Source organism: Trichosurus vulpecula, chromosome 6 (assembly GCF_011100635.1).
Source record: "Trichosurus vulpecula isolate mTriVul1 chromosome 6, mTriVul1.pri, whole genome shotgun sequence".
In the NCBI taxonomy this organism is placed as follows: Eukaryota; Metazoa; Chordata; class Mammalia; order Diprotodontia; family Phalangeridae; genus Trichosurus; species Trichosurus vulpecula.
This window is the reverse complement of record NC_050578.1, coordinates 96813304-96825861: the sequence shown is the minus strand read 5'-3', so window position 1 is coordinate 96825861 and position 12558 is coordinate 96813304. Positions and strand designations below refer to the sequence as shown.

Below are 12558 nucleotides of genomic sequence, written 5' to 3'. Positions count from 1 at the left end.
GCACAGGGTCTTTGATCTGCTTTTCTAAGGAAAGTAACTTTAAGGAGTTAACAATCTCACTTTAATCACACATACAAATATCATTAACTTAGTCCAGGAGGAAAAGCCAGCAACCTGTTCAGGGTCAAAGGGTGTCACAACATGCTACCTAAAAGCTTCTGGAGTCACAAGCATGTGACAAACCCATGTAAACTAGGCTTTCCCTTGAGGCAAAGAGGTCATCAAAGACTCCTGATTTAATTAAAGAAACAATGGCCAAACTCTTCAAGGGCACTTGATTAAATAAGTGCTAAAAGAGTAAACAGTAAAAGAAAGTCCCACCTTAATTAGTGATACAGTTAGCTATCATGATCTTAGGCAAAGCAAAACAAAAAAAATAAACCTAATAAAAAGTGATAGTAAGGGAAATTACATTGCACTAAATAAAAGGTACCATAGAGAATTGAAATAAGAAAAAAGGAATTTTTATGGCTTCATTTCTCAAATAAAGACTAAATATAGAACTGAATCAAATTTATAAAAATAAGTGCCATTCCCCAATCGATAAATGGTCAAAGGATATGAACAGGCATATTTCAGAAGAAGAAATCAAAGCTAGCTATTTGAAAACATGTTCTAAATCACTACAGATTAAAGAAATGCAAATTAAAACATCTCTTAGATACTACCTCACACCTAACAGAAAGGACAAATGCTGGAAGGGAGGAGGGAAAGATAATTACACTTAAGAACTAACTAGTGGAGTAGTGAACTGATCCAACCATTCTGGAGAACAAGTTGGAACTGGGCCCAAAGGGCTATAAAACTGCATACCCTTTGACCCAGCAATACCACTACTACATCTGTATCCCAAAGAGATCAAATAAAAAGGAAAAGGACCTATAAGTACAAAAATATTTATAGCAGTTCTTTCTGTGGTGATGAGGAACTGGAAATCGAGGGGATGCCCATCAACTGGGGAATAGTTGAACAAGTTGTGGCATATGATTGTGATGCAGTACTATTGTGTTGTGGGAAATGCTGAGGGGGGTGGTTTCAGAAAAAAAAAAAACACGACAACAACAAAGAAACGACAAGACCTATATGAACTGATACAAAGTAAAGTGAGAAGAACTGGGAGATCATTATGCACAGTAACAGCAAAGCTGTAATGATGATCCACTGTGAAAGATTTGGCTACTATGAACAACATAAGGATACAAGACAAGTCCAAAGGACTCCTGATGAAAACATGCTATCCACTTCCAGAGAAAAAACTGATGAATGAGTACAGATGGAAGTATAATCTTCTCATTTTATTTTTCTTGCTTTTTTTTTTTGGCGGGGGGGGGGTAGGGGAGAGAAATACAGCTAATCTGGAAATATGTTTTGCATGACTTCACGTGCATAATTGATATCATATTGTTTGCCTTCTCAGTGGGGAGGGGAGGGAGGGAGTAAATTTGGAATTCAAAATATAAAAAGAAAAAATCTTAAAAATAATTTTTTTGAAAAAGATCAATATAAAAAGAGTTGCCAATGTCCATTTCTGAGCTGCTGTCTTTACTTTTCAGTCCTAAAATCATGATCTAGGTTTCCTTGGTCACTGAAAAACTAAGATGCTTTTTCTCAGTGATCAGGGGGCAGGGTGGGGAGAGAAATTACATTTTTATTTCTAAAGGAAATTTAATATTTCTTTCAAATATTTCAAAAGATTATTCTGAGAATGGGTCCATAGGTTTCACCAGACTGCCAAGGGGGTTCAAGACACAAATAAGGTTAAAAATTTCTTTCCTAGAATGTGGTCATTTTAAAGCATTCAATTCCTCATGGTAATCACTTCCCAGTTGACAACATCAACCCAAACAAGAGCAAATTTGAAGTTCAACTGTATCTTTATCATATAAAGTTTATATTAGGTAAGTGTTTTTCTGTCTATCTACGTGTGGCTCAGTGGACAGAGATCTAACATCAGCATCAGGGAGACCAAGATTCACATCTTGCCTGACAGAAACTGGATGAATGACCCTGAACAGTCCTCCATGAAACTGCCTAAGGCTATTAAGGCTCAAAGCATTTGCCAACTTGGATTAGTAGAGGTAATGAGTCGCCTCACCAGAGAGCTCTCTCTTATCAATGAAATCACAAGTGCAGTGCAAACATATGTGTGTTAAGTATATGTATAAGATATAATACAACATAGAATAATATATAATGCATAGTGTATACAAGACATAAATATTATTTGTATATAAAATATGTTAATATAACCTAATGTATAAAATAATGCATACATTTTATATCTGTATCACACATGTGTATGTATGATATGTATGTATGTGTATATGTATGAAATTAGAGTCAGAGAAAGTACTCATTTGATTGGTGATTAAGTAAACAAAATTTCTTCATCTGAGAGTTCTATACCAATGAAATAGCAGATTCATGGTTCTTTCCCTTTCCTCTCCATGCATTTTATAAGCATATTCTGCTAAGTATCTACACCTCAGATTCTATCAGTATGTGGAACTCCCAGTGTGGCCACTCCCTCAATGCCCCAAACACAGATTCCAACTCCTTTGCAATCTATAATACTACAGACTTTTCTGTACCAAAGGTATTAAAAGGTTCAGTGACTTCACCAAGATCACACGGCTAGTATGTGTTTCAGAGGCAGAATTTGAACTCAGGTCTTTGTAACTCTAAGGCCGCTAAGTTGCCTCAATTACATATCATACAGATGTATGTGTGAATCTTTCTATAATTTGACTAGGATTACTATTAAATGTATAGATGATGTTTGGAAAATTTTTAAAAATTATAAATATTTAGTGCTTTCTGATGCTTCTGAACCCAAATCTCCACTGGAAGTATATTTGTATATTTTTTAAAGTCTGTTGTCATCAGAGCTAAATGAAAAACTCTTCTCCAATGGGGTGATGATAGTGAAGTAAAGTTCTACTGAGTTCCTCTCCTGGAAGCTAAACCAAGATTTTATCTCCCTGGAATGCTTCCTGCCTTTTCTATGGATTAAAGGTGGAGAGGGTTGTGGAGAGATGGGGGGTGGGGAGTGAGGTATCCAGGAGGTAGTGGGAGGGAGGAGAGGACAGAGAAGAAAGCTTTTCCCTCCCTACAACCAACAACATTCACTAAAAGTGCCCTCTTGGGACTTGAGTTAGCATTGGCCTACAAGAGTAATAAACTGGTGATAAGGCCTCAATTATCAATGAGAACACCCTGGTAAGATATCAAAATGGCAAGAAGCACAATTCCAATGAGTATTATTACCTAATTCACACTGTGCTTGGCAGTATCACAAGCTCATGTTCTCAGATGGTAATTTAAATGATAATAAGGAATCTTGAAATGATTGCATATTGTAATCTGCTACTACAGGGGATGTCAAGCACCCTTAAGTACACTCTGGCTCCTTCTGCTAGTCTTTCTTTATTCTTGAAATGATCCTTTCCTCTGTGTCTATGTGCAGCAAGTCACCTCCTTTCTATTCTTCAAGCCTCTTATAAAAATCTAACTTTCTCCTAAAAGCCTGAATCAAGGGTGGTGTGATTATTCATTTTGACTTCAAACCCCCAATCAATAAAAGAAGATATTTGAGATGGAAGACTAGTACTAAGAGGCACCATCTTGGGAAATTAGACAAGTGGATATGATTCACAGAAGAGATTTTCCATTCATCATGTGCATGCATGTTCTTCCTATATTTGTATAAACACCTCTTCGTAGAAGAATGGAAGTAAATTTGCTTTAGATTTCAATACCATTATTTTACTGATCCAAGTACTCCCTGAAGAAGCAACCCTCTCAATCCACCCCTCCTTTCTTATGGGGTCCAATATCGAGATCTCTCACTATCACACGGGCTCTCCCTTCAGTAGCTTGAAGAAGCCAGGTTCTAGAATGAGTCTAGACTCCCTCACGTAATTTTAGGGAAGAATATCATCTTAGCACTCACGTACTCTAGAGTGGTGTCATAGAAAGAACAGTGATTTGGGAGTCAGAAGCCCTGAGTTCAAATTCTGGCTGTTGCTTACTGTCTGCAATTTTTGCTTTTAGTGGGGAGCCACTTCAGTTGAACCACGGCTAGGTGGCCCCATTGTGCATAAAACGCCAGGCTTGGAGTCAGGAAGAATTCCTGAGTTCAAATCTGGTCTCAGACACTTAGCTGTGTGACTCTAGGCAAGACCCTTAACCCTTTTTGCCTCAGTTTCCTCACCTGTAAAACAAGATGGAGAGGGAAACTGGCAAACTACTCCAATATCTCTGCCGAGAAGCCCCAATCGGGGTGAGGAAGAGTTGGACCCAATTGACAAACGACTGAACAACAGTTGCTGTTGAACACCTTTAAAATCTAAGACCTTTTACATTACAGAGAGTTTAAACACCTGTCTAAGATAAGACAGCCGGTGGCAAGACTTTTAATTTTAGTTCTGTTCCATGCTACCATGCTATCTCTCACTTTAAAAATGTAAGAGTCTAGAGACTACTCTCAGTATCTCTTTCTACAAAGCCCAATTTTGGCACCTGTTTTATATTTATAATCCCCTTGATTAACATTTTACAATTTCAGAGACTTGAAATCTGATGCCAGTAGCCCTGGGATTGAATCCCAGCTGTGTCCATGTGACACTTGACAAATGACATCACCTTGCCGGGTCTCGCTTTCCTCTTTGGCAAAATCAAGGTGTTGAAGTGGCTGACTGCTTAAAGCCCTTGCCAGCCCTTGAAACTATTTTAAAAAAGAAAATCACATACTTCCCTGCCGAGAGAAGGGAGGAAGGAAAAGGGGAGAGAAATGTACACAGGGAGAACAGAAAGGGGCAGCAGGGTCTGGCTAGGTGTGTGCTCAAGGGAAACAGATAAAAGAGTCAAAGAGACAGTGAGAGACAGTCAGCAAGAGACCAAGTGAGGGGCAAGCAGAAAGCAGGGACAAAGAAAGGAAGCAGAGAAGAGAGTGAGGACTGGCATGGAGTGATGGAGATAAGAATGGGGGGTGGGAGATAGGAGGGAGGTAGGAAGGGAGAAATAGGGGGACAGAGAGAGAGAGACAGACAGAGAGAGAGAGAGAGAGAGAGAGAGAGAGAGAGAGAGAGAGAGAGAGGGACAGAGAGAGAGACAGAGAGAGAGAGAGAGACAGAGAGAGACAGAGAAAGAGAGAGACAGAGAGAGAGAGAGAGAGACAGAGAGAGAGAGAGAAAGAGAGAGAGAGAGAAAGAGAGACATACACAGAGAGACAGAGAGAGAGAGAGAGTGAGAGAGAGAGAGAGAGGAGAGAGAGAGAGAGAGATTCTTCAAAGGAAGAAATCTCAGCGCTTCCTTGGAACTCAGTCCTCTTTCTGCCACCCTCCCCTCTCCATGCCTGTCCTCATCCCTCCCTACATCCTTCTGCCCTAAACCTACCCACAGCGTCTCTCTTTCCTGCCCTAACCTGCGTGGGCAGCAGAGGTTGGAAAAGGAGGAGAAAGAAAAGTAGGAGGAGGAGGGAGATGGCTGGGGAATGATCGGTACCCGGAAGGCTGCAGAATCTTTCTCGCTGTGCTCCGGGAAGGAGACGTGGCTGGAGCGGCTGCTGTTCGCTGAAGCTGCTGCGCCCCGGAGGGCTCCCCTGGAGAGCCCGAGGGGAGCCGAGCCCAGGGAGCAGCTGCAGCCCCAGAGAAGCCAGAGCCACTGCAGCCCCGGCGGCTTCATGGGGCTTCAGAAGAGGGCTCTCTCCTGGCTCCGCTGGGCCTGCTTTCTCTTTCGATTTGTAGGCTCCTCCCCGCTCCAGCTGTGGCCCGGGGATGGGCTGCTGGGGCGGCGCTCCGGGGCGGCCCTGGATGGCGCTCCCTAGCCTGGCCCTCGACTCCTGGCCTGGACGCCCTGTGCTCTTGGGGCTCCCCTCCGAGCGCTTCCTGTGGCTTCAGACCACTGGCTAGACACCCAGCTGTAGATTCTCGGGGTTTGGCCTTCCGCATCCCGACCTCTTTCACATAGATGAAATCTAATTTAATTTATACAAGTTAAACTAATATGTTTATATAAGATGCAGTTATATATTCAAATGGAAAACACTTTATTTAATTATTTAATATTTATACAGAACAAATAATATTAAATAAATATTTAATAGTGAATAATTTGATAACAGTGTATTTAAAATAGATTTTGCTAGTAAATATAATTTTATATATGCAAAGAGGAATTTAATTATTTTATTTAATTATTGATTATCAATAATTATTAATATACGTACACAGTATAAGTGTATATTATATAAATATATTTACTTGAATAAAGTAAGCATAATGTGCAAATAATATTTAAATATTTTATTTATGGAGACAGCTAGGTGGGGCTGTGCCCACGAGTCTAAAAGAACAGAGTTCAAATTTGACCTCCACTAACTGTGTGACCCTGGGCAAATCACTACACCCCTGCCTGAGTTAAACTGGAGAAGAAAATAGCAAACTCCTCCTTATTTTTGCCAAGAAAACCACATGGATAGTATTAAAAATACTAAAAGACATGACATTGGGAGATGAGTCCCTCAGTTTGGAAGGGCCTGCCATGGAAGAGGGGGTGGTGGTCACAATGATTGGAAACTATTGAATAACCAAAAATATTATTTATATACTATTTTATGTTTGTATAATATTTATTTATTATAAATATTGGCTATTATATAATATAGATTATGTGATTATGTAAAACAAATATTTTATGTATCCATAGATTTTATTTATTCCATAACACATTAATTTGTTTTTATAAATATTTATAATATTAATAACACAGACATTATATATAGAATATAACTAACATGTAAATAAATATATATACAATAAAATATTTATATACAATATATAATGTTCATATACAATATAGTTACACATTATATATAAATATTATATAAGTATTACAATATAAATTTATAAATGCAACATATGCCATTTTATATAACATAATATGCAAATCTGTTATGTAAATATTGACTTACTTATAATGTATATTTTATATATAATATTTATATAATCATTGTATATTCATATTTTATTATCTAGGATTTATATGATATGTGATTACAAACATACAAATAATAAATATATTTAAATAAAATATGAAATATTAAAATAAAATTATAGATGTACAACTAGGTTATGTATTATAATGTTATATATTATGTGGCCTTTTATTACATATCTACACATAATATTTATATTATATAACATTTACATAATATGACTATATTATATAACACAAATAACATACAAATCAACGTATTTATGTATTATTTATAATTTAGAAATTATGGTTGCATAGTATATTTATTTAAATGTATTTATATAAAATATGCATATATTATAAAATTGTTATTAATTACACGTAAAATTTGTATTTTTCAATCAACAAAATTTCTTTTCCATGAGTAAAAAAAGAGAAAGAGCACCCTTTTGAAAAATATGCATTGTCAAGCAAAATAAATTCCCACATTGGCCTCATCCAAAAAAACATATGTCCCATTTTACACCCTGACACCATCACCTCTCTGTCAGGAGGTTAGTAGCACGCTTAATCATCTACGACCTCTTTGTGAGAAAGCTCTGGTCATGAAGCCCTAATTCAATAAAATAAAAGGGAAATTTTACAGGTGCATATGAGTTGATTCTTTACTTCTCTTCGGTAATTTCTTATAGTGGAATGTTAAGCTAATAAATGACTATCGTCTTTTCCTTGTTTGTCATTTCTTTCCAGTTGTAGTTTTTTTTCGGGAATGATCCCTTCCATGTTTCCTTTCCCTTCTTCCTTTTATTTCTTAAAAAAGAATTATATGTGTATATATACGCATACACACACACACACACACATATATATAAATAAAATAGGTATTGTATTGTTTATCTTCTTAATGGGTGGGGGAGGGGCTGGAGGAAGGGAGAGAATCTGGAACTGAAAATAAAAATTTAAAAATGGAAATAAAAAATGAAAAATAATAGTACAGGATATTTATATACCAAGTCCAGGTTTACAAAACACTTCATATGCATGATCTCTGTAAACCAATAAGAATGGGAACTGGGAAGAGTGAGTCTAGGATAGAGTCTCATTGTGGGTGTTTAAAAAAATGCTCACCCTTCATATGATGGAATATTATTATACTGTAAGTAATGATGAAGGGGCATGATTTTGAGAAAAACCTGGGAAGATTCCTGTGAACTGATGCAAAGTGAAGTGAGCCGAGGTAGGAGAACAATTTGTAGAATAACAACAATTACTGTAAGGACAAACAACTCTGAAAGACATAGGAAGTCTGATCAACATAATGGAACCAATCATGGAGTCAGAGGACTCATGCTGAAAGGTGTCATCCACTTCCAGACAGAGAGGTGATTGATTTAGAGTACAGATGCAAACATGGTTTATTTTTGGTTTGGTTTTGCAGTTTTGGGGACATGGCTAATTGGAGCCTTTGTTTTGCTTGACTTTTGTAACAGGTTTTGTTTTTCTTGCTTTCTCAATGGACGGGGGATGGGGAGGTGGGAGGTAAAGGGAAGAAACTTCAGGACTAAAAAAAAAAATAAAACTGAGTTAAAAATAATAATACAAAACACTCCACATACTCAATTTCTGTAAGCCAGTGGGAATGGGAGTTGGGAAGAGAGAGTCCACAGTGAGTGCCTTATGGGTGCTTTAAAGATATTCATCATCCATATTTCCTTGGCATTAGGCATCCCTCTTAATTCTCATTTTTCTGAAATTGTTTTTGTTTTGTTTTCATAGAATATTAAAACTCATCTACCGACTGATGCAGGATGAGCCTTTTCAATTCAAAAGTACTCTACTCTCTCCTTGAATACTTCCTGTGATGAGGAACTTACTTCCCCACAAAACAGCCTATTCTATTTCTGGTCAAGTCTACTTGCTAGAAATATTGAACTGAAATATGTCTCACTGAAACATCTATCTTTTTCTCCTAGTTCTACATAGAAGTCTATAACTGTTCAACCTTCATTTTTGTCACATGGGTATTTCTTGGTGTTTACAGAGACATTTCTCAAAGCTGAGATTTCAGAACTTACTGATCAATCATCGTTTAACTATTTATTAATGTGGCAATTAAAAAGTTTTGAGAGATATAGTTTCTGGGTTCATTTTGTTAATAAGGCCAGCAGGTTATTAATAAAAGTATGGTCATTTGGCTGTCTTAGACCTCTAGTGATGGTGGGGTCACAGTCTATGTGCCCTTTGAAGAGGAGGTATTCCTGAGGGATGCCTAATCACCTCTGATTGGTTAATCAAATGGGGAGTGGGTTATCTTGGGGTACATGACTTAGGTCACTCAAGTCTTGGTCAAAAAGATGTCAACTTCCGTATCATCTCTCTTGATAATAGGGAGAATCAACATTTCCCAGGACCTGTCAGAGCAAACACAATGGGTAGGAAGACACTCATCAGCCTAAAATTAGAATTTCTTTTACTGTCTGATTAGCTTTTGGCCTGGTCAAATCTCAGAGGGAAATTTCCTGTACTGGTTGATTTCTGGATGAGGAAATAGAAAAGGGGAAAAACTTGTTCCTAATACAATGATTAGTTGTTAAATACAGGAGAGAAATATTCATTTCCCCCATTAAATTCCTATTAAAGTGCTATCCATATGAATACAGTAAAGAATGTAACAATCCCTACTCACCAAGTGCTTACATTCTAATGGAAGAGAAAAATAGATATAGAGCATTGTAATGGCAAGTAAAGTGGGACTTCTTGTTGTCTTTTATTTTGGAGTGCTTTTCAGCACTAAGGCAATTAAGGGCCTTTGTTTCAATCAAGAGTCTTTGATTGAATCAAGAGTCTTTGCTTGAGTCACAAGAAAGCCTAAGTCACATGAGTTTGAGTCACATGGTTGTGATGTCCTCTGACCCTGAAGAAGTGTATATATACCCTGAGGTTAGCATTTTGCTTAGGGCTCACTCACTGGAAGAGTGTTGTGTGATTTGACAAGATGAGACTCTGGGTAGCTGCCACGGAGCAGCTCCAGGCTTTGAAAAACCCAGATATTGGTGCTTCTCTCTCTGGTAGCTATATATGTAATGTTTTGGACAGACAGCTAGAAGCCTGTCTGCTAATTTATGCTATTTTGCTCAATTTCTTCTTGTAGTTTCTGTTTGTATTCTCTCTGAAGTTCAGGGTGCTAACTTTTTCCCCTGAACTAAGTGAATGATATATGTGTGTTTAATTAAAGTGATATTGTAAACCATTTTAAGTTGCTTTCCTTAGAAAAGAAGATCAAATAACCTATGCTAGCAGCCCTCCTGTGTGCTGGTGTTATTGGTCTTACAGAGCCACAGTAGTGGCAAGTAACATTGTTGTTACAAGCATAAATATAAAACTAAAAATACAAATATATACAAAGTAGTTAAATATAAGGCAATTGGGGATGGAGGACATGAACAGTTGCAGGGATCAGGAAAGGCGTCTTGCAGAAAGATGGTGCTTAAGCTTCATGGTAAAGAAAAGGGGAATTTATGAGGCAGAGGTAAAGGAGAGCATTTTTGGAATAGGGGATGGCCAGTGCAAAGGCCTGGGGACAGGAGCTGGAGTGTTATGTCTAAGAGAATGTCATTTTGGCTACATTGCAGAGTATAGAAGGGATAGTAAGGCCAGGAATGAGGGGCTTGTACCAGATTGTACAGGGACTTTAAAAGCTAAACTAAAATGTTTATATTTTACCCTCAAGGTAAAAGGAAATGAGGGCAGCTAGTGGCACATTGGAGAGAGCACTGAGCTTGGAACCAGGAAGACTCATCTTCATGAGTTTAAATCTGGCCTTAGACATGTACTAGATATATGATCCTGGGCAAGTCACTTAACTCTATTTGCCTCAGTTTCCTTATCTGTAAAATGAGCTGGAGAAGGAAATGACAAATCACTCCAATATCTTTGCCAAGATGACCCCAAATAGGGTCACAAATAGTCCATCTGATATAATTGAAATGACTTAACAACAATAACAAAAGGGAATGGTAAAGTGGAATTGGTAAAGTAATTACCTGGTTGGATCCATAACTTAAGTAAAATTACTTTGTCAGCAGTATGTAGGATCAACTAGAATAGGAGGAGATGAGTTATTTGATTTGATCTGTTGATATTTTCTGTTTGTAATTTCTGTTTGTATTTGCTCTGAAGTTCAGGGTGCTGACTTTTCCTCCCAAACTAAGTGAATGGTTTATGTATTTTAAAGTGAGATTGTTAAGCCCTTAATGTTGCTTTCCTTAGAAAAGCAGATCAAAGAACTTATTCTGGCAGCTCTTCTGTGAGTTGGTGTTGTTGGTCTTACACAGCCACAGTAGAAGCAAGGCACATTGTTGTTGTACAGATATGGCAATTAAAAGATAATTGATAATTTTGAAGAGAGAAGTTGTAATTGAGTGATGAATTGCAAAAAGTTGAGAGAGTGAATAAGAGGAGAAGTGGAGGAAATGGATGTAGACAACTTTTTAAAGGAGTTTGGTTGAAAAAGGGAGGAGAGATAAAGGATAATAGCTTGAGGAAATGGTAGAGTCTAGGGTTGGTTTTTTAAGGAAGTGGGAGACTTGGGCATGTTTGAAACTGGAGAAGGAACAAGTTGATTAGGAGAGGTTGAAGATGAGAGAGAGAGAGAGAGGGAGAGAGAGAGAGAGAGAGAGGGAGTGAGAGAGAGAGAGACAGAGGGAGAATACTTGAATATTTGATTCAGACATGACTGAAGATGGGAGGGGTTAAGATTTAGCATATGTGTAGAGGAATTGACCTTGGCAAGAAGAAGGACCACCACTTTGTCATAAACTGAGGAGGGGAGAGACAAGTAGGAAAGAATAAGAGATGATGTTAAGGAGTTTTGAGATGAAAAAATGGGAGAAGAGAAAGTTCATGTCATATGGTTTAATTATTTTATATTTTTTTTTAGTTAAGTGAGAAGCAGGGTCATAATTTTAGAGATAATGTGAGGAGGAGATATGGGGGCCTTGCATAGGGAACAGTCTTTGGTGAGTGAGCTAGGAAAGAATAAAAAATTCTGCCTTGCTGCAGTGAAGATCCAGTTAAATTGGGTAACATAAATTTGTAATATACCCACTTAGCACAGATGTGAAATTTCTTCCATTAGCTTGTGAGTAAGAGAAGAAGAGGGGGTAGTGGGAGCAGCTGAGAACTGAAGTTTTTCAAGAGAAAGGTGCAGGACAAGGGTGGAGTCTTCACAAAGGATTCAAAAATATAGAGTTGAAATTGCGAACTATTGGGTTGAGTTTGGAAAGGAAGGAAAGTGAAGGTAGAGCAGAGATAATAGAGAAAATACTGAGGAATAGAGGAATCAGAGGCCTAATGAGAAGTATAGGATGGGTGAAGCATAAAGAGGGGGAATAATAGGGAATGATCAGATAATAGGGACAGATGGAACACTTGTGGTTCATGGCATGATCAAGTGAGTGACCACCGTAAGTCTGGCTGAAGTGTAGTAAAGGAATAAGTCATGAGATTTATGAAGGTTGAAGAAATGAGAGGTTAGGGAGTTTGAGAGAATATTTACGTGGATATTAAAATCTCCTCATT

At 37.7% G+C, this 12558-nt stretch overlaps 1 protein-coding gene across 1 annotated transcript in view; it reads right to left on the bottom strand.

The window, feature by feature from the left end:
* The window catches only part of CTSO (cathepsin O), a 61698-nt gene extending 55975 nt beyond the window's left edge, over positions 1–5723 (bottom strand). Inside the window, exon 1 of the mRNA XM_036764698.1 lies at positions 5506–5723. Within this exon, the coding sequence (XP_036620593.1) occupies positions 5506–5685 (180 nt within the window). The 5' untranslated portion in view covers positions 5686–5723. The remainder of the gene's footprint in view (positions 1–5505) is intronic.
* Positions 5724–12558: the final 6835 nt, after the last annotated feature.